This window comes from Protopterus annectens, chromosome 2.part0 (assembly GCF_019279795.1).
Source record: "Protopterus annectens isolate FY-2018-M chromosome 2.part0, PAN1.0, whole genome shotgun sequence".
Lineage (NCBI taxonomy): Eukaryota > Metazoa > Chordata > Ceratodontiformes > Protopteridae > Protopterus > Protopterus annectens.
This window is the reverse complement of record NC_056728.1, coordinates 1,868,729,057-1,868,752,521: the sequence shown is the minus strand read 5'-3', so window position 1 is coordinate 1,868,752,521 and position 23,465 is coordinate 1,868,729,057. Positions and strand designations below refer to the sequence as shown.

Sequence of the window (23,465 nt, the reverse complement as noted above, 5' to 3'; positions counted from 1 at the left end):
ACAGGAATAGGTACTTTGTGAAAGGCTTTTTTCAGCCAAGGCGCTAGAGATTCTTCATGTGTTTTAATAAAAAGCAAAACTCTGTGGATCACTGGCCAGTTTGTGTGGAATTCATTTTGTGTGGTATTAGTTCAGTCTTTGCTGTTCTGTTTGTGGTTTACAACAGGAATAATATATTTGTATGAAGCAGTGAAGTCTTATACAAGTAATGAGACTCACCCCATACAAATTCTTTAATGTAACATTTAATGGTGCCTGGTCAACACAGCTTGAGATATGCTTGGATACACAGACCTGCTTACAGTAGTAAGCTGCCAGTGTTCTAGGGGTGGGGTCTGCTCTTGTATTCTTTGAGTTGACCAGTGTACAGACCACTTGTGAGCATTCCACTGAGAAATTTTCATCTGCTGTGGCCATGAGGTGGCATGGCGTAACCTTGCTTGTAAGCTTGACATCTCTTTTAGAGGATCACATTTATGGAGGCAGACACAGTCAGCTGTAGTTATGAGATAACATGCACTTCATGTTAGGTCAGGTTGCGTACTGACATTTAGTATACAGTTCAGGTAAAGTATTGTACATGTGTAGCTTTGACTAGGTAGATGGGGGGTCATAGTAGGTATAGAGTTAGGAGGTATATGCATGATTATCTATACTGCACAGTATATTTGTCTATGTAAGCTGCATTTGCAGGGAAATGTATTGTTTGGTAGGTATGGGGTTAATTTAGTGAGGGGAGATGGGATTTGGCCTGTGCCTTATAAGCAGACTATGGAAGTGCTCTATACTGTTATTTGTACACATTAGCATAACTGAAATAATGTACAGGACATGTATGTCACTACACATAACCCACTTTGACAAGTAATCCTTAGTGGCATACTCACTTGATGTTTTCTTTGTCAATGCAGCACCATTCTTGGCAAAGGTAAAACACAGAAGAGCAAGTTGTCTAGAGCACAGAATGGAGTTTTAGGGCAGGTTTTCAGTCTCAGCCACCAGGCAGGAGAGTGCTGAACAACTACATGGTGACCATGCAGTGACAGATATTGTTATTACTAGTCTGGACTGCACCTCAGAGCAGGTCAGACGTAGTGCCACTGACATGCTTCATGGTGGAGAAAATTGTGTTGATTGTCTTGCATGGGAAAGTAGGCAGATGTGTAGTGAGCTGTTAGATAACTAAGCATTGATGAAGATGGAGAGGTCTCTGGCTGCTCTTCATGGGGGTCAGATTCATCATGCTCCCATAGCATTGTGCTAGACCTTGAAGCGGAGCTGCAGTATGTCCCTAGAGTATCCACTGGTGATGGCCTAGTGTGTTTTGCTCTTTCTCTTTTAGAATATAAACCATTTGTCTGAACTCATGCACTTCTTGTTGCAATTGTTGGAAATGGAAGGTTTGAAGGAAAAAAAACTTCAATTTACAGTTATGAGATATGTAAAGAGAATATTACAGATAAAATAATGATATCAAATGGATCACATGAAAATGGACATGTGGTGTGTGACGTAGAATAAAGAATGGTCTAGTGAAGAAGTGGTAATCGGGTATTAAAATGGTCATACGGAAAAGGTTAGTGGGACTTAACCAACTTTGTGTTTTCTTTAGATTTCATTTTTGTGTGTGGAAAACTGGAATGATTTGTGTTAAAATGCTGTAAAGAGATACTAACTGAAGATGAAAATTCCGAGGAAATATATGATATAGATGAAATTGATTTGAGAAATAAAGCACCCCAACTGTTTTGGATAAGTGTCATGGGATCTTTTACAACTACCTCACCTACTATTAGATGAGAGGGATGGGATCTTGGTTTAATATCTAATTCAAAGGATAGCACCTCATGAGCGCACCTATTCTACACTGCAGTCTCTATACTGTAAATTGAATCCAAAGATATGATGTAGGAAAATATCCTGATGTGGCTATATATCCTCCAATCTTTGATCTTTTAGTGACTAAGGTGAGCTTGCTACCTGTTAGGCCACTGCCATGGAAGGAGATTAAAAGCATAAAAAGTTGTGCGAGAAGTAAAGCTGAGAAGGTGATAAGCCTAGGATAGTGAAGGAATGCATGAGACATTGTCAGACATTTTGAGATAATTGCTGAGGGCACTGTCTAGCATTTTGCACAGATCAATGCAATGACAGATAAAAATAAAAAGAGAATGGAGTGAAGGGTTGGGACAAAAAAGACTGATGGATAAAATGGCGCAGTGCAAGGATGAGAGAGGAAAAGGAGACAAGTGCGGGAAAATGAAGAATGTTTAGATGGAGACATTAATGTAGGTGATCAGACAAAGTGTAGAGGATGAAGGATGGACAGAAAAACAAAGATGGGTGAGAGGGACAAAAAAGTGACTGGTAGGGGTCAATTTTTAACTGGAGTGAGTAGGTAAGAGTGGTTTTAAGACAGTTATGCTATTTCAAGTTGTGACTTGGGTACAGGCAAATAAGTAGGAAGGGGAGGATTCAAGAATTCCATTGGAAAAATGTATCTATTTGCGTGGAATTTGGAAGAGGTAATATCCAAGGATGTAATGTAAAGAAAAAAGTAGGAAAGGGAAGCTATATGAAGGGAGGAAAGGAAGAACATTGGGAATGGAAAGCAGTTGGGGTATGACTGTTATGTAAATATTTGCAAATATTAGGGCAGTGTGTGCTGACAGTACATGCAAATCTTTTACAAATGGTATTATCTACTTGAGCAGTTGCTGGAGGACAATAAAAAAGGTTTGGATGAATTCTGCACATATGAAGAAAAGAATGCAGGTTTATTACATATTTTGGAATGTAAATCGAGTGGAAAGAGTCAGGAATTGAAGAAATAAAGGATTTGGGGGTGAAGGCTGAACTTTATTGAAGTGCTGTTTTGGGCTGAATGGGGAGGGGTCAGAATGGGGTGCAGAAATATTAGTAATGGTTGAGTTAAGCATTACTTAATGAGGAACTGGAAGGAGAATAAAGGTTAAAAAGAATTGAGAATATGTGGTAAAGTAAAGCAACAGTGGCGTCGGTTACAAAGAACCAGTGAAGTATGTTCTAGGAGGGGCATAGCTGAGAATGTTAATGTTCCAAAGCTAAACAAGATAGGATGAAAGGAGAAATACATCCTTTAGAGATAAACACTCATTAGTTATATAACTGTACTTTTAATAACTGAACCATTTCAAAACTAAATGAGCATACCGGGCCTAAATATTGTAAATAAAATGTCTGTCTTGTTCCTTAAATTGTAGATGCAATTTGCACGTACTAGTTTCTTTTTCTGTTTTATTTCAGGTCTATTTCAAAAGAGAAGGAGAGCTGATTGAAGTTGTTGCAGTAGCAGAACCCCCATCTGCTTCTATAACAGGAACAAAGAACAGCAGACCGAAACCCCTTATCAGCCGGGATTTGGATGATACCAAAATGAGGAAATCCCTCTCACTCATGGACTTTCAAGACAGAGGAAGACCCTTCACAGAGAACCCTTTTAAGAGTATTACACATGACAGTGGCCTCCGTGCCAGTCCAGTGACTGAAGCTATTTCAGAGACTGTAATAAGCAGGGAATTTCCAAGGTGGGTTCACAGCTCTGAGCCTACCTATTACTTCCGACACAACCATATTCCTATGAGTGATGGAACAGTAGAAGTGCGGGCCACAATCACCTGGACTCTGATCCCTCAAATTGATGACAATGCCCTTTTCAGCTGTGAAGTTAAGCATCTGGCCTTATCAATGCCAATGCAGTCTGAGGTCACACTTGGTAAGCAATCTAAAAATCACAGCTAATTTGGCTGGATTATAATCATATGTATGCAGTAATTATTGCTAAATACAGAATAAAATGTAAAATGTAAGCAGAAAGTTATTAAATGTAGGTAATACTAACGAATAGTTAGTACTTAACTTATAAGACACTGATATGAGTACCACGTTTAAATGCCAGATTTATTAGTATGCCTTGGATCCAAATTAATATGGCTACCACCTTTTACACTTTGATAAAATGAAAGATGAGACTAAGGTAAATGTATTGGTGGCTATTTTATTTTTGTCAGTACTTTATTTCAGTTTTGCCTTCTCATTTTCCCAAACACACACACACACACACACACACACACACACACACACACACACACACACACACACACACACACACACACACACAGACACACACACACACACACACAGACACACACACACACAGACACACACACACACACACACACACACACACACACACACACACACACACACACACACACACACACACACACACACACACACACACACACACACACACACACATACATTGAACATCACTGCATTAATATGAACAAATGCAAGCCCATGCACATGCATGTGCACACACCACACTTGCATGCAAATTGATGAGTATATTTATACAGTGACAAACATATATATTTCTACCTACACCTCTATCACTAATGTACAAGAAGAAACCTTGCAGCACAAAAGCTTCCACTGCTTGACTCAGACTAAATTGCATAAGCTGATTGATTGTGAAACTTGAATGAAACAATATTCAAGTCATGAAGACTACAAACCTGTCTGGAACAGATAAATAAGTGAAATATAAACTTCACCAAAATAAGTTTTCAAAATGTAAAGTAAATTAATGAAATGAATCATGACTCAGAAAAAACAAGGATTGCATAGGAAAAGTGTATTGAAGAGATTAAATCACTTAAAATCATAGAATTAAAGTTGAAAGCTTCTTATGATTAAGAATCATTGTCTGCTACTCTTGCAGCAGTTTGGGTAACCTAATGAGTCCTACTCTTGTAATTTTGAGGGTGTCAGCATTTCAAAAGTGGAAAATTTAATTAAGAGCATACAGCTCAAAGTCCTCCTTATTAGAAGTGGTGCCCATTATTACACAACAACTTTGTGCTGACATTGCTACAGAAAAGGCCTTTTGTATCTTCTGTATATGAAGCCGATAAATATTCTTAGGAAAATCTAAGACAGCTCAATTTGATGAATTATTTGTTAAATGAAATAATTATACCAGCAATCCATAACAGGAGTGTGCAATACTATTTGTCAAAAATCCCATTTTAGTGTCATTGTTGCATGGATTCCTTCTCTTTTTCAGCCTCAACTTATGGCTCTATGGTAAACACTGTATATTCTTTTATAAAATATTACTTTGCGCATTACTTATGAAGTGTAAGTGTTTAAATGTGCCCTGCCACATGCTGTAAGGTAAGTGTATGGGTTTAAATGTGCCCTGCTACATGCTGTAAGGTAAGTGTACGTGTGTAAGTGTGCCCTGCTACATGCTGTAAGGTAAGTGTAAGTGTTTATGCTGTAAGGTAAGTGTACGTGTGTAAGTATGCCCTGCTACATGCGGTATGGCAAGTGTAAGTGTGTAAATGTACCCTGCTACATGCTGTAAGGTAAGTGTGTGTGCAAATGTGCCCTGCTACATGCTGTAAGGTAAATGTAAGAGTATAAAGGTGCCGTGCTACATGCTGTAAGGTAAGTGTAAGGGTGTAAGTGTGCCCTGCTACATGCTGTAAGGTAAGTGTAAGTGTTTAAATGTGCCCTGCTACATGCTGTAAAGTAAGTGTAAGTGCGTAAATGTGCCCTGCTACATGCTGTAAGATAAGTGTAAGTGTTTACATGTGCCCTGCTACATGGTGTAAGGTAAGTGTAAGTGTTTAAATGTGTGCTGCTACATGCTGTAAGGTAAGTGTGTTTAAATGTGCACTGCTGCATGCTGTAAAGTAAGTGTAAGTGTTTAAATATTCCCTGCTACATGCTGTAAGGTAAGTGTAAGTGTTTAAATGTGCCATGCTACATGTCGTAAGGTAAGTGTAAGTGTGTAAATGTGCCCTGCTACATGCTGTAAGGTAAGTGTTTAAATGTGCCCTGCTACATGTTGTAAGGTAAGTGTTTAAATGTGCCCTGCTACATGCTGTAAGGTAAGTGTAAGTGTGTAAATGTGCCATGCTACATGCTGTAAGGTAAGTGTAAGTCTGTAAGTGTGCCCTGCTACATGCTGTAAGGTAAGTGTAAGTGTTTAAATGTGCCCTGCTACATGCTGTATGGTAAGTGTAAGTGCATAAATATGCCTTGCTACAAGTGGTATGGTAAGTGTAAGTGCGTAACTGTACCCTGCTACATGCTGTAAGGTAAGTGTTTAAATGTGCCCTGATACATGCTATAAGGTAAGCGTTAGTGTGTAAATGTGCCCTGCTACATGCTATAAGGTAAGTGTGTGTGTTTAAATGTGCCCAGCTACATGTTGTAAGGTAAGTGGAAGTGTTTAAATGTGCCCTTCTACATCCTGTAAAGTAAGTGTAAGTGTTTAAATGTGCCCTGCTACATGCTGTTGCTACATGCTGTAAGGTAAGTGCAACTGTTTAAATGTACCCTGCTACATGCTGTAAGGTAAATGGAAGGGTGTAAATGTGCCCTGCTATATGCAGCAAGGTAAGTGTAAGTGTTTAAATGTGCCCTGCTACATGCTGTAAGATAAGTGTTTAAATCTGCCCTGCTACATGCTGTAAGGTAAGTGTTTAAATGTGCTCTGCTACATGCTGTGAGGTAAATGTAAGTGTTTAAATGTGCCCTGCTACATGGTATAAGTGTTAGTGTGTAAATGTGCCCTGTTACATGTTGTAAGGTAAGTGTAAGGGTTTAAATATGTCCTGCTACATGCTGTACGGTAAGCGTAAGGGTTTAATGTTTTCTGCTACATGCTGTAAGGTAAGTAAAAGGGTTTAAATGTGTCCTGCTACATGCTGTCAGGTAAGTGTTTAAATGTGCCCTGCTAAATGCTGTAAGGTAAGTGTGTAAATGTGCCCTGCTACATGCTGTAAGGTAAGTGTAAGGGCTTAAATGTTCCATGCTACATGCTGAAAGGTAAGTGTAAGGGTTTAAATGTAATTGTAAAGCAGTGAAAGCTTAAATGAGTGGTGGTTAACTCATGCTATATATCCACATATCTGGCATAATCTGACAGCAGCAAATGTATTTCTTCCCTCAGACTAGATAGTAAAGAAGAAATAGATTATGCAGCTGACTTTCTGAATGTAGTTGTACTGTTGGGTCTATAAAATCAGAATGGTTTTGCTGATTACGTTTCCCATTTTTTTATATTTTTCCTTTGTGCCTGCCAGCTTTAAACCCCTCCCATCTTATCAGTCTTCAATCCAATCATTTCATTCTTAGAGTGGGCCCTACCTACACAAGCATGAGAGTGAGACAAAGTGACCATCATCTAGGCAGGCACGGTGGAGATTGTGCCTTGCTTACTTCTCTTGCCTCTTGAAATAATAACATGCAAAGTGCCACCAAGGTTTCGCTTCTTCCCCTTATTAACTGGGTCTGTCTTATGTTTCAGCACTAGACGGGGAAACTATCAAATGCTCTGATGTCAGTAATCACATTTTTCCAAATACAGGCTATGAATGCATTTCTGTTTAGAGCAAACCCAAATTCCTGAATGTCTGATGTGAGTACTTGCAACATGGCTGGGGTGTTTTATACCCTCCAACTGGTTAAATGACCACTGCCATCACCAGCTTGATAGCACCAAATCCACACTAGCAGTTTTTGCTACATTCTAGAATCTGCAAGTCTTTTCTTGCAGGAAGTTGATATGGCAAGCAAAAATCACAATGCCCTCTCCTAGGATGGATGAGAAGGCACTGAACCATCCATCTGACTCTACCCTACCCTACCCTGTTCCTCCAGTGGCAAAGCTGCTACTCAAAGTTAGTTCATATGACTAAAAGTCAGGGCTTCATCCCTCTGTGGCATGGAGTCTGACTATTTCTGGTAGTTAGTAATCTACTGAGATGCAGGTTACTGAGCTAGTTGGTGTTTTACCATGACAGACTATACTTTAGCGTAATATTGTTTTGTGTGTGTGTGTGTGTGTGTGTGTGTGTGTGTGTGTGTGTGTGTGTGTGTGTGTGTGTGTGTGTGTGTGTGTGTGTGTGTGTGTGTGTGTGTGTGTGTGTGCGTGTGTGTGCATGTGTGCGTGTGTGTGTGTGTGCGTGTGTTCACATTATTCCTTACTGGTTCTTTATAATTGTAGGTAGCAGTTGTGATCTTACTACTAAGTCTTTGGGGTAGTTACTAAATATGTGGTTACTTCCCAGTATCTTTTTTCTTTGACACATTATTTTGCTAGCCTGCTTATTTTAGGATCCCTGAGACTGTATAGTCACTGCTTCAAGCTTACTGGTGATCATCTTCTCTTGTCTCTCTCAGATGCAGTTTGCGAGGGGTGCAAATATCTGATCACTTTAGAGGGTAACTTCTCCCTCACCATATAGGCTAGTAAAGAGCTTGCTTCACATTGCAACTACCTAACAATATACCTACATATGTGATGCTATTACAAAGTCATCACCTGAGCTTCATAAACATGTCTAAATAGAACTCATCCACGTAATACTAATCACGTTAATGCATTCGCAGCTGCACAGTCACCCACAGTTAAACTGAGTCCCTCTAGCTCCAAGCCAACAAGTATAAGGACTCCTGTGGCTGGAAACACACATTGTAATATATTAGCAATAGCTGACTCTATAGTGAATCACACTAATAGGTTCATAGGTTGGTACTAGGCTATCAGCCCTAGGGCCTATACAAGCCTAGTCATAACAATTCCCTGGCTATTTCTTCCCATACTATTTACTTCCCTGGACCCCTGTCTAACAGGGTGACTGACGTGATCCCTGGGGTGAATTTCCTTTCTCCTATCCAATCTTCAAGGTTCCTTTTGAAGAGGGCCAAAGAGGCACTCTGCTTAACATGTATGGGCAATCTATTCCAGAGTCTGGGGAGTCACTGGGTCAGGAACCTATCCCTCCAGCATGTTTTGTTTATTGTGATGACAAGGTTTAGATCCCTGGAGTGTGTGGCTCTGAGGGATTGGGATTACTTTAAGTGTAGCATGTCCAACAGCTTTGGGTTTGACATGGCCTTGTATGTTCCTGTTGCAGTGTTGTACAAGTAGAAGGCAACAGTCAAGGGGACAATAACTGCTAGTTTTGTTCTAATGATTTGTTTCCACTGAAAGATACAGTGTCCTTGACTTTCTTGTTTACTGTATTCCACTCTTGTTGCTTACCTTTAAATCATCTACAACAAGGATTCTAGGATATATGGCTAAATAGTGCAAGGCTGAGTGAACTGTCAATCAAAAAAGCTTTTTGAAATTGTATTCAGTCCAGTGTATTTTTTGTAGAGAACACAGCCTTCATAATCATCCATGCTGAAAGCTTTTACCAGCTATGCCCTCATAACATATGTATGTAATCAACTCTTGGGTCAAGTGCACCTTGGAGTATGGAGATATACCACCTCATGGTGCCTCAGTCTAAGGAAATAGTTGTTTTAGCAAAGTCTCCAAAAAATTAAATTGGACAAGTGTCCTTCCATCTTAACCCCTGACAATTACAGTGAGTGCTACCAAATCCATGTATGCTATTTTTGTTGTGACTACTTCCCATGAACTTGTCTACACTCTTCATAGGTTATTATTTTCCAACAGCATTATTTTATATATGTTTTTCATGAAATTTAAGACTGTCACATTTTATACCACTCCTCCAGTCTTCATAAGTCCTTTTCCTCTTATATTCTCCTTCAGTTGTATTAAATGAGTGTATTTGCTTTTTTGTATTTTTAAGAAAAATTACATAATTTTCCTTCCAGACATTCTAAACTGCCCCTTATGAAGACATAAAGAAGGACAGGTCTTAGTTCAGACCAGTGTTAGCCCCCCACCCCCCACCAATACCTACAGCAGTTCTAAGCAAGTTATTACAATCACTAACAATACACAAGGTCAAATATGCCAGTTTCTTGCTGTTAATCAGTCCATAACTCTCTTCACAGATACAGAATCACATACTTCATTCTACATATCAAATTAAATCTCATATCATGAATGTATTACCTTTTGCCTGGCTATGTGGTGTAGGGGGTGTAGAGCACTGAAGCCGTAACTATCTTCAAGTTATCAGCAGGATTGTGAAAGGGCGAGCTAGGAGGAAGGTTGGAAAGAAAGGCTTATGCTAATTTTCCCCTCCTGAGAGGAAGATAAAAGTGGTTTCTGAGTGTTGCTTGCTCTCCATGAAAGCAACAACCATTGACTGCAATTGCAGGATATTGGCTTGGCAATCCCAAACTAGTGCAGGCAGCTGTCTTGGAGCATACATGTGGGAGCACATGCATGTCAGGAGGAAAGCACAGGATGTTCCATGGTAATGTGATGTTCACACCAACCACCTAGTAGATGAGCTAGGCCAAGGAAAATGCCTCTCACTTCTACCCAGCATGATATGGTGGTCATTGAGGGAAGGAATGCCACATAGCTCCCCCATATGGGTGCAACTAAGTTCCATCCTGAAACACAGATGTTCCCAGTTCAGAGAAGAGTGAGACAGATACTCTCAACACTGAGATGAAGGCACTGTACCAGGACGAAGATCAGTAAATAAAGAAGACACAGACTCCTACATGGCTGCATGGATGATGGTCCCCTCCAGTCAGTTCTCACTCGTGTGGAAAGAGGGACCCATGCACTTAAGAATAAGTGGGACAGAGACCTGTAAAAAGGGTACTACTTTTTGGCAGGTGCACATGAGGAAAAGACACACTTGGAATGTTTTTCTTATCACCTTTTCAAGAAGTCAAAGGCGGGTACCCAAAATTGCATAGCTGGTTTTGCAAGTGAGAGTAAAGGTCAGATTCCAAAAGAGTTGCTGTCACTGTACATCTGCCCTAATTCCAAAAGATTTGGTCTCAGTGTTAAGTGACTTACTTTGATGCAAGGCCTGTCATTAAACATGCTTGCTACTGGGGTCAGATTCCAAAACACCTGCTTTCAGCCTGCTCTCAGTTTAAATGGTCATTTACATTGAGAGCAAGTATTTTGGAATTCGTCCCTAACAGTTATCTGTGTTAATTTTCTTACTGACAGCACAAATGGAAAGACTAAAACTGCATGAAAATTAGAGCAAGTGCATAGCATTTTACAGAGTTCAGTGCTGAACAATATGGCTGCTAGAAGGGGCATTGGTGTGCTGGAAACTATAGGTTTGGCATGCTTTCAGGACCCATTTCTTCAAGTTTAGAATGCCATAGACATGATCCAAACATTCTGAAAAAATGCTTGGAAAATGCCTGAAATAACAAAACAAGCTTCTTTGAATTTTAAAAGCAAGCAGTGTGTTTTGAAGGTGTTTGTTAAGGAATGAGTTTGATAAGGAGGTACAAGGACAGCATAGTCTAAACAGAACCACATACTAGTTTTTTCTTTTTTGCCATTTGTCCTTTTCATTACTAGTTTTTCTTACCATTTTTGTTTGTTTGTTTATTTATCTTGGTCATGGTTTTCCAAAAGACTGGATGTATTACCACGGTTATTTTTGAATCAGTTTGGTCAGTCTCTTGACATTTTCATCATTTTCAACTGAAATTATAATATATATATATATATATATATATATATATAGGTTTACCTTCTAAATGTCGAATGCCATAATGTCTAATGTTCATTTGGTTGAAAAATAACATCTAAACCCAAAACATTGAATTATCAAAATGTCTAAAATCATTTAATTGAAAAAGCAATGAGATCACCTCTACTATTCTGCAGGGGGGCCACACCCCCCTGCACCCACATGTAGGGGGCTGTGTCCCCCACACCCTCCCCACTTAAGTATACCAACTCCGATATCACACTACAGTGCAGAAATGGGCAAATGTGATAATTTCGACATTGTGAGTTTAGACTAATTTTATTTCAACATTTTGATCATTCAATATAGTGCATTCAACCAATTCATGTTCAACCATTTAGCATTCAACATTTTGAAGGTAAACCTATATACACACACACATATATATATATATATATATATATATATATATATATATATATATATATATATTCTGTGTGGAGTCTGCATGTCCTCCCCGCAGGTTGAGTGGCGTTCCGAAAGACATGCGTAAATGGGCGTGCCTTCGTTGAAGGTTGGGCATCGAGCTGGCAACTCGGCACCATGAAAATCTACTGCCAATCATTAGCGGACCGGAGTTCCGCTGTGCCGACCCCTAACCGGGAAAAGTTGAAAGACAACAACAACATATATAGCCTGTTTGTTTAAGCATGGTTCTGAGCTGTGTTATTCTTTGTACAGACTGCTCTCTCACAGCTGCACCACTTACCTACCTTTGATGAAGCATAGTGACACAATTACGCACATGGAATGAAAAAGAGTACCCTTGCATTCCTAAAATCATCTGGAAATGAGGCTCTTCTAATGCTTTTTTTCTCACAATAAAGTATCCTAATGTCTGGAATGGTAGGGACAATTGCACGCTGTGCTGTCAGTTTCTCAGTTTAGGTAATTCCTGTGTCCTGTAGCGGGTTGTTTTTGACAAAGAGGTAATCTAACATGAGCATGCAGGCTGGGAAAATAAAAAGAAAGCACCTCACAATACCCAAAGTAGTTTGGATGAATACTTTAGAAAGAAAACCATTAGTAGTGTGGGGAGCACGAGTGACTTAAAATATACTGACCGTTATATATGTGTGGTGGGGGAGCACTGCAGAGTATTACAAAACAGCAGGTATGGGCAACCCAGACAGTATAAGGATATATAGTAAAGCAATAATAGGCATGTAGGCATGCAGACTGCTGGGTGAGTTATCTGAGGTACCCTTCATTTTTATGTTAAGTCGCACCTCTAAAAAAATCAGAAAAGTAGCATCAGTTGATCCAGTGCTAAGGATGACAGATATATTATTTATGGGTCTACTTTACATGATCGACATCTCAAATGTTTGACTTTCATATGGCTGAGACCATATGATCGAACATTTGAAACATTGACCATGTAAACTAAACACCATAACACACAAAAAAAACCCTAACTCTGTTTAGCAGGGGGGCAAGCCCCCCTGCACCCACCACGTGGGGTGCTGCACCTGCCACACACCCCCTACTTAAATATACCAACTCCAAGATCGCACTACATTGCAGTAACGGGAAATCTTCCTGTTCCGCACTGTATGGAGATCTCCATTCAGATCAGTCGAGATTTTAAAAGTTCAATCATATGGTCTCAACCCTATGAAAGTTGTACTTTTAAAAGTTCGACCATCTGAAGGGGACCCATTATTTATGTACCAAGTTACTTGGGTGACATCTCACAAATAGCACTAGTGACTTGAATGATAAAATGGTTGTCAGCATTTAAGATGATTTCATGAACAGAGACTTCACATTCATGACTGTCTTTCAAAATACAGAAGATGCAGAGAGAATGGGTGAGAAATAGATGTAACTAAGAATGCCATACAGTCTTTTTATGAAATTAACACAATAAATGCCGGAGATAATATTTGCATAAGCAGATAGTCAAACAGGAATAAAAAGATATGATTGTTAAAGTAGTAGAAGAGCATTGTGTTTATTCAAGTTTCCTCTCCATTTATAGAAAAGCATTATCACTAGAGTCCTAAAATATGTTCTGTTAGCACAGAATGTTTCAGATTTACCTTAGCTATATGTGGTACTGACTGGCATTAGTTTCCTTATTGCCCTGTCATGGGAGTAAGCAGCTGGTATATCTTCACATAGTTCTACATGTTACACAAGCTTGTTACTTATAAATTATCAGCTCATTATTAGCAGAATGGCTAATTTAACCATTTTATATTTAATGAAATCCTGTTGTTTCAGCAGCTTGTGTACATCTGTACACCATAGGTTCCTTTGAAAATAATCTATTATTCAAGGTAAAGACACACAAACTCAGCTTGCCAAAGGTTACACGTAGAAGGTCAATGTCAGAGAAAGTCAAGAAATAAGAAAATCATGCCAGAACCTCTTGCATGTAACACAGGACTGGATATAATGAATATTTTCCCCAAAAAAGTAGCATCACATCCCTGTGTCCTGAAAGATAAAATTATATAATCACCCTTATACTTTTGCAGGAGATCAGCCACTTTTTCACTTCAAAGGTGGCTGTGGCACTCATATCTGCTGCTACTTAATTGTGCTGTCCCTGAAATAAACCTAGTTGAATTTAACTGAATGTCAACTAGATGCCTTTATCAAAGGCAGCTTGACCTCATACACAGAATAATTAAGTTGCTGAATGTGTTCGGATGGGGTGGAGATTCCTCCCCCAAACCTATATATTTATTCTGTTTATCTTTCATAAGAAGCAACATACTGAAGCAACTGAATGTGCCAAAAACAAAAGAAAGAATATAAGGTGAAGGATCAGATGAGAAGGCAGGAAATGTGGAAAATGCATAAATATAGTTGCAAGTACAGAAAACTCGTGGAACAACCTCATATCGATTAGGACCAAATGAAGGAATGGTTAAGGAGAGGTGAATTTAAACCAAAAGATGAAAGGTTAATATTGGTGGCCCAGGATAGTGGACTATGTACATGTTGGTTTACAAAGTCTGTTGAACATGTGGGAGAAACAGACCAATGCAGGTTTTGTAAAACAGAATTGAAACAGGCGCACATCTTGTTGCTGAGTGTGATACACTAACGGCAGAAGGACTATATACTGAAAGGTCTAATGTGGCAAAACTGTTTCAGTGGGGATTATACAAACGTCATAATATTGAAGTAGGTGAGAAGCATTGAAAACATGAACCACAAAGCATCATAGAAAATTATGAAATTTATATCACATGGGATTACCCGTTAACAACAGTTCAAAAAATAGGTCAAGAAAACAAGATATAACAGTCCATGAAAAGAAAACAAAAGTAACATTGAGCATTGAAATTGCTACATCCAGTGACTACATTGTCTTTTGTATGTACAGAGAGACAAAAAGTCAAAAAATACCAGGATTTACAGGCAGAAACAAGGGCAATGTGGAGGAAGGATACCCAGACAGTCCCAGTAGTAGTAGAAACAATGGGTCTCATGCAAAAGAATTTGCAATAGAACTTAGATATGTTACTGATACACATACATCTGTATGGATTGCAGAAGGAGTCAGTTCTGGGCAGTTTGTGGGTCCTGTAAAACGCACAATACTAATTTCATGAACCTTAATCATACTTTGACCTAGGAATGGGCTTAATTCCCATCATGGTATTAAAAAGGAAATGAAACCGTAAAAAAAGCAGTAATGGCATGTATTTGCTTCATTATATAGATTTGTGCCTTTGGTATATACCTCAGCCTATTCTAAGCCAAATCAGTAGATATTTGCTTTATGCAAACCTTATCTTTTATGGTCAGTCTTTTCTGACTCAACTGTGTGTGTCTATACCTTGTGGGATAAATCTTTTTGCAACACAAAAAACGTTGCTCTAGATACCTAATACATTTGAAGCAGTATTAAAATGATCACCATCTATGTCACAACTTTTGAATTATCCCATTTAGAGGGAATATCAACATTTTTCACACAGCTGTATGCTAGCTGTTTTATACATTAGTAAATGTGCATATCCTCTTTGCTGAGAACATGTTTTCCTTTTTATTTCAGGGCATAGTTTTGAAGCATCAGACCTCACTCCTGCTAAAGTAGTGTAGAGCACATACAGACTGGATTACACACCTGCTTGGCTGTTATCTTTTTGCACATTTGAGTGCAATAATTGGCTTTTACTTCTTAAAACAAAATGAGCAGTTGAGTCAGACAGAGCATGGCAAATTGCTTGTAAATTAAGTTTGCATAACGGAATTTGAATTTTCAGTGCTGTACTGAAAACAAAATTGATGACCCCTTTCAGTGAGCTCCCTAATGTTTACAAATGACTGTAACAATTGTATTAACATTTCATACTTGCGGTGCAAATTCATTAACCTAGTCCAACATTTTTCAGCACGTTCCATATGGGGCAATATTCTATTAAATAATACCATATTACATGCCATGATAGTTTATACTGACTGCTGTCAATTCAAAACTTAAAAAAAATGATTACAGCAGTAATGAAGTTTCTTGTAAATTGTTTTCTAGCAGTTTCTAACAACTGAGAGAAATATGTGCATGAGTGTTTTTCCTTTTCCCTTTTCCCTTTAATGTAGGAAAATAATCATCTTAAGGGATGTGTCCCACCCCGTCCTAAGCCCAGTGTTTGGAGACAGTGTTGTTTATCAGTATCACTTAACTATAGATAAATATGAATTTTAAGGCTAGATTCCTTTCACATGTCTCTTAGTGGAGAAAAAATGATTCTGAAATGAACTAAATATGGATTATCACATGCTGCTGTCTGAAATGCGATCTTTTCACCTGGATTTTATCTTTTTACCATATTTTGAAGTTAAGTGCCTACATCTATTATTAAGAGTGACTCAAGTTAGAATTGTAAAAGGAATTTAAACTTCTTCTGATTGTTGTATAACTAACAATTAAATAAAACAAATCCACAGCAAACCATGCTGCAACACATAATATTTGCAGGACCTATTACTTCAGATAGTAATTTGTCTGGCACAGTACCTCCCTGCCATCTGGTGGCTACTTTTGGAAAACAATAAGAACTTTCTTAGGAAATATATACAGTGTAAAAATCCTTTTCTAGCTTGTGTAATATGAAACAAACTTGCTTGGAGATTATTTTTTATTCTACCTAATGCTTATCACGATAGCGAAAAATAATGATGACAATAATGCTTTTGTTACAGATCAAGTGACATTTCAGCTATATCCCTGCAATAGATGTAAACACCCAAAGCAGGTAAAGAATCAAATGTAAAGACAAGAGCTTAATACATAAAGTTCAAGAAGAGCTGTTTAACTAAAAATAAAATCAAGTCATTAAATAAATAAACAACATGGCATTATACTATAAAGAGATCGGCAATCCATACCTCTATCTGTACCGGTTTGCTCCAGTAATCAGTACAGATTCTAGAATTTACATTCTAGAGTTATGGATTTTTAGGTTCCTCATTAGAAGACTGAAGATGCATTCTTTCAAATGCATCTTGGTCGAACTCAAAAGCTTGAAACGGCAAAATATCGAAGCAACTTTTAAGTGAATTCTTTCCCTGGGAAAGAATTTGCTTGGCCGCTTCATTACTTTGATATTTACGGCACTGTAGTGCGGTCTCGGAGTTGGAACAGTGATTTTTTTCCCTAGGAAAAAAATCGCTGTTCTGACAGTTCGAAATTGTAAGCTTTCACTTACATAGGGTCAATTAATCACCATTCACTTTTTTAAGCATTCGGTGATCTAATATAGACCTGTATTTTTACCACACTTTTAAAAGGAGTACATTTCAAACACGTGCATATGAAAAATGTCTGAGAACTCAACATTGTGGAAAACATATACATTTTTGCATCTTTTAATTAATCTCCTTCATTCATTTTCTTTCATTATTTTGTTTGTTGATTTTATAAGGTAAACGTCATTTTTAATATTCTGATATTAATTCAGCTTTGAAAAGTTGACATATAAATGAATATCTGCTTATACTAATTACGATACTACTGTAAATGTAATGCATACCCTTCAACTGAAGGAAACTGTGTTTAAAAGAATGAAATAGCTCTGAATATATCACAGAAAGAACACAATTTCAGGCACAAAAGGAAAGTATTTTGAATATTTCATGACGAGTGATCTCAAAACATTATACATGTCCAGTGCGTGAGTACATGATTGCAGACCGATAATCTACTGTGCAAGGTATGTTGGATTTGACACTCTTTATTTTATTTCCATTTTCCTGCCTGAATAGATAAAAGATGTGACAGGAGTCTATACCTGATTGGATACTAACCAATAATCATAACAATATATTACTTCTGGCTGCCTACTTGCTATTATAAACGATCAACTGCCCACATTTTCTCTCAATCACTATAACACTTTTAACAAAAATTGCTTATAAACTACAAAAAAGTACACAATAAAGACTCATATATTGATCCTCTCAAAAAATCTAACTGGACCCTTCTGGCAACTCTACCTCTTAACGAAACAGTCATATTTTTTTTTTTTATTCCACCATACTAAATCTAGATTTACAAGACCTTATTAGGACAAGAAAAGTAAAACCTAATCCAGTAGCATGGCTTACTAAGGAAGAAAAACATTTGATGCTACAGAGAAACAGGTCCTGGAAGATATGGCTACAAATCAAAACCCAGTCAGATCTTGAACAATTCAGAGAGATGGTAAACCTCAACAAATGTCAAATAAAAAGTAATAAGCAAGCCTATTTCTTCATCCTCCAGCAAAGATAATATAATAATCATAAACTTTTCTGGAAATCCATTAACAAGCTATTAAAACAAATTCAGTCCAATACAACAATACCTAAAAACAGCAATAGCTCAGATTCAATAGCCAATCAACTTAACTCTCACTTCGTGCAACCTATCTTAAAACTACTTAATGTACTTGTGATGACCATGCCCTGGCCCAGCAGTCAAGGAGCCTCAATCCTCACCTCTAACACCAGGGAGGTCGTCTTCTAGAGGAGGAAAGGATAACTAATACACACAGTAAAGTACAATTTCCATTAAGTGCACACAGAGATCACAGTCAGTCTGGGGCTGGTTGCTCCCTTGCTCACCAGGTCCCCAATAAGACTTCCCACTGGTACAGCTATAGGGTCCAGGTCTCAGCCTAGCTGGGCAAGCTAAAACCTCCAGTACCCTCTTTGTCCAACCAGTGCTTCGTGTCTCTGCCAAGTAGCTGACACAACACACACACACACACACACACTTTGAGATAAGTATTTATACAACTTCACAGACTCTCCTGGGAAAGGCTGACACAGATTCTCCAGTTGTGTCCCTTTACCCAGACTATATGGTAGTAATTACTGTCACCTCCCAGTTAATAATATCAGCTACTAAAGAGCTAAGCCTGTCTCAAGTCTCTCCTGGTAACCCTTCCCAGCTCCCCTTACACAGGAAGTCTGGCATCCTCTGACAGCGGTGCCTCACTGTCAGCCTGGGTACTACTACTCACCTCTACCTTTGCAGTTACCCTGTCCAAGGGAACATCAGTACCCACAAGCAGCTGTGGCTCACATTCAGTCTCACTGCTACAGCGTAGCTCACTCCCTGAAGTAACCACCTCAGCAGTCCTGGCTGCAAGTATGCAGACTGTCTGGGTCTCCCCCAGCTTACCAGACCCACATGCATGTCTCCTAGCCTCACTGCATGTAACTGCATAAGTACATAGTACTGCCTCATCCAAATCCTTCCCTCTCAGGACATAAGCAGGATGGTAGTTCCATACCCCTGTTGTCTCAAGACAACCTACAATTGGCATTTTGACTTTCCCACTTACTGGCTCCCTCACCTTTGGTTCCCCACCTTGCCTCTGTGGACATCTGTATGCCACATGGCCCCACTGGTTGCATTCAAAACATTTAACCCTAGCTCCTGGATGTGTACTTGGACTAGTGGCTTCCCCTGCTACTGGCAGATTCTCTTGGGGCATTCTGTGCTGCCCACCATGGGTTCCTTTAGTCCCATGAGCAGTACTGGGAGTCCCTTTCTTGTGCAGGGCTGCCCTGCTTGCTAGATATAGGTCTCCCTTCTTCCCCAACTCCTCTGAAGTAGCACACTGTTTATCAGCTAACCAGATCCTCATGTCCTCTGGCAAAGTGCTAAGGGCTTGTTCCCTTACCAAAAGGTCTGCCAGCCCTTCATAAGTGGTGACCAGACATCCACTCACCCAGCTATGAAAATAAGTGCTCAGTTCAACAACATATTCACATACATTTTCATCTGCCTTGCGTCTATGCTCACAGAACTTTTTCCTATACATTTCAAGTGTTAGCTTAAAACATTCTAACAAATGTCTTTTTACAGCAGTATAATAAAAACAGTCAGTGTCATGCATTTTTGCTAAAGAAGTTACAGCTTTACCATGGAGTAAGGGGGTCAGGAACCATACTCAGAGCCCTTTGCCAACGTCATACTGTTTACATACCTGCTCAAACATATGAATGAACTATCAAAATTATCCCCCTCTTTAAACTGTTGAAGAAATTTACTGACCTTTTGTGTTTCTTGGGTCCAGTTACTCCCTTCCCCATTACATCCATGACTCTGGCGAAGAGTCAGCATTTCCCTCTCATGCTTTCTCTGCCGTTCCTGTTCTTCAGCTTCTAGGCTCCTCATTCTCTCGGCTGCTTCCAGTTCCATACGCCTGGCCTGCAACTCAAGTCTCTTTAACTCCAGCTAGATTTTTAAGTCCACTGCAAAAAGGTTGAGCTGCCATTCTCCGAGGATATTGTATCTCCACTGTCATTCTGATTGTCCTCCAGGCTGCTGTTTTCTGATGCAGCTGTAACCAAGACTGCAATCAGGTCTGCTAGCCTGGCACATCTCTGCCAGCTGGGTCATTGTCAGCTTTCCATACTCTTCTGATGACATGCTGCCTGCTCACCCTAACACTAAGCTAACAAAAGAAATAAAACAATTGTGATCTGAACTCAGAGTATACACTGCATGGCTGTTTTAGAGGACAAAACACTTTTAGAGATCACTGTACATAAGCTACAAGAATTCACTGTACCTCACACCACTACAAGCCAATTAGTATGTGAAGTAGATCCCACCACTGCCAAACACTTGTGACAACTGTGCCCTGGCCCAGCAATCAAGGAGCCTTAATCCTCATCACTAACACCAGGGGGGGTGTCTCCTACAAGAGGAAAAGATAACAAATACACACAGTAAAGTACAATTTCCCTTAAGTGCACACAGAGATCACAGTCAGTCTGGGGCTGGCTGCTACCTTGCTCACCAGGTCCCCAATAAGACTCCCCACTGGTACAGCTATAGGGTCCAGGTCTCAGCCTAACTGGGCAAGCTAGAACCTCCAGTATCCTCTCTGTCCAACCAGTGCTTCGTGTCCCTGCCATGTAGCTGACACAACACACACACACTTTGAGATAAGTATTTATACAACTTCACACACTGTCCTGGGAAAGGCTGACACAGATTCTCTAGCTGTGCCCCTTTACCCAGACTATACGGTAGTAATTACTGCCACCACCCAGTTAATAATATCAGCAACTAAAAGGCCCTTAAAAGGATGTCCAATTATTACTGTGCAATATTATTATCCAATGGTAGTATGACTAACAGTCAAGGCTTACTTTAGAGTGGCCTATTACAATAACCTTTATAAATATGCAATGTATTCTAGAGCTTATATCTACACAAAGCAGCCACAGGTAGAAGGTTTTAAAAATATTTAATAATAAATAATTAAAACACAAGACAAAATCACTATACCACAGAGATACCTAAGAGTTCACAGATCACACAGAAACTTAAAATAATACAGTAGGACAGGTCTGATTTCAAAGAAAAATACCTAATCTAACTTTTTAATCTTTAGCTAATCTTAAGAGAAAACACAGTGCTGCAATCCTACTTACATACATAAAGAGCATAAGCAGTGCTGAGTTAGATGTCCAAAGTCAAAATGCTTTCTGCCTCTCTGTCTCAAAGACAGAGTTTATAAAACATCACTAACAAACATGTCTCTGGGTCCTCCCCAGATTACATCATGTTGACACTTAGGTTTTCCCAGTATTCATAGTGTATAATCTTCACACCTGCTCTGAGTTCCCAGGCTAATAGAAACTGCATTATTTAGCAAGCTAACACCTGCACAGGAGAATACAACACTAAAACGCATTTTTACATATGCACTCTAGCAATTAGTCCTTAGTTAACACAATAGACAGAATGTCTTCAGCCAGCCTAACTGGAACTAATTAAAACCCTCAACCTTAGCTGCCAACAACCTACTCACAGAATACATAACTACTACAGCTGAAACACTAACATATCCCATATCAATTCTCAGAAATTGATCCATATACAAAATCCATATTCCCACCCTTTGGAGAACATCATATATCATTTCCCCACATAAAGTTGGTACATCCACAGGGTTTTCTTATTACAGACCCACTGATAAACTGGGAATGTGAATGTTTGTCGAAGGATAATGCTTCCACAAAGGGCAGCATGAACAATGAATCATTGAAAGCCACTTTCAGTGAATGGGAGCTGTTGCATTTTGAAGTTGGTATGTATAAGTTGTGACGCTGTCTCCCATGGGGGGGGGGGGTGATGGAGGCTTTGCCCTACTGAAAAAAAAGCTGGAAATTGTATTTGCTAAAAGTGAATTTCAGCAAATCATGTTTGTGCATTTGTCCATCAAATAATAATCCTTTGACAGATGATCATGAATCCACTATCTCGATCAGCAAAGATCCTTGAAAAATGTATCCACTCTCAAATAATAGATTACCCAACTAAAGCTAATCTAATCACAAATATACAGCATGGCTTCAGACCCAAGCACGACAGCACAACTTCCCCTCTTAGCTTCACAAACAAGGTCAACACTGAGAGGAACAAAGCCCCCCCTATTTTCTTCTAGCTTTTTATATCTATTAAAGGATTTTGACAAAGTCCCACACCAAACATTTCTCAAGGAACTTTCCTCCTTAAAACTCTCTCAGTCAGTGTTATTTTGGTTCCACAGTTACCTCTCTGGTAGGCAACAAGCCGTTAAGCAGCAACAAATGTATTCATACTTCCAGTCTCTATAGGTGTACCCCAGGGTTGCATCCTGGGTCCTTTTCTTTTCAATATCTACACAAACTCAACACATAAGTCTTCTAAAGAGGCTTCTTTAATACAATATGCAGATGACTCTACCATCATCTGCTGTACCTCAACCCTTACACGCCTTCAAACAACTACACAAGACTCTTTCTCCTCTTTTGAAATCTAGCTGTCTAACTCCCAGCTACTTTTCAGCCCTAACAAAACTAAACTTATTCTTTTTACCCCAAGTAAATTGTAGACCTAAAATATTCATTTAACATTACATCTAACAATAGCATGCTCCTTAAATTAATTCCCAAAAGCAAACTGTGCGTAGTCATAACTGATGAAAAATTGAGACCTGACCAGCATTTATCTCATATTATAAAAAAGACACACAGAAACTTGTGACCTTATATAGATCAAAATCCTACCTTACCAATAACACCATAAAAATTAGTGTCTACAACCTTCCCATCATCACTTCTTTATTCTTCTGCTGTACTTATCAACCTTCAATCCAAACTAAATTCATGTCACAATAAAATTGTCAAATCTGCTACAAAATGGTTTTCCTATTCCCACCCCTGCCTAGCCTTGCAATAAATGATTGAATACACACACACACACATACATATATATATATATATATATATATATATATATATATATACCCATTTCATTACTGTCGCACTTTATTCCATCAACCTGAAAAGAATCTAGCCCTACAAAATACTCAAAAAAGCGGGTTCCTATTGAATTATCAACAGCTTAGGTTGTCAAATGCTTAAACATCGACACCTAAGCATCCAAAGCTTACAATAGCGAACGGCCACATAATCGAATTCTTTCCTCAGGAAAGAATTTGCATGGCC

At 38.9% G+C, this 23,465-nt stretch overlaps 1 protein-coding gene across 1 annotated transcript in view; it reads left to right on the top strand.

The window, feature by feature from the left end:
* Positions 1-23,465, top strand: part of IGSF21 (immunoglobin superfamily member 21) — a gene marked incomplete at its 5' end in the record, with an annotated part of 1,235,684 nt that overhangs the window by 542,306 nt on the left and 669,913 nt on the right. The window contains one exon of the mRNA XM_044061896.1: positions 3,286-3,754. Within this exon, the coding sequence (XP_043917831.1) occupies positions 3,286-3,754 (469 nt within the window). The remainder of the gene's footprint in view (positions 1-3,285; positions 3,755-23,465) is intronic.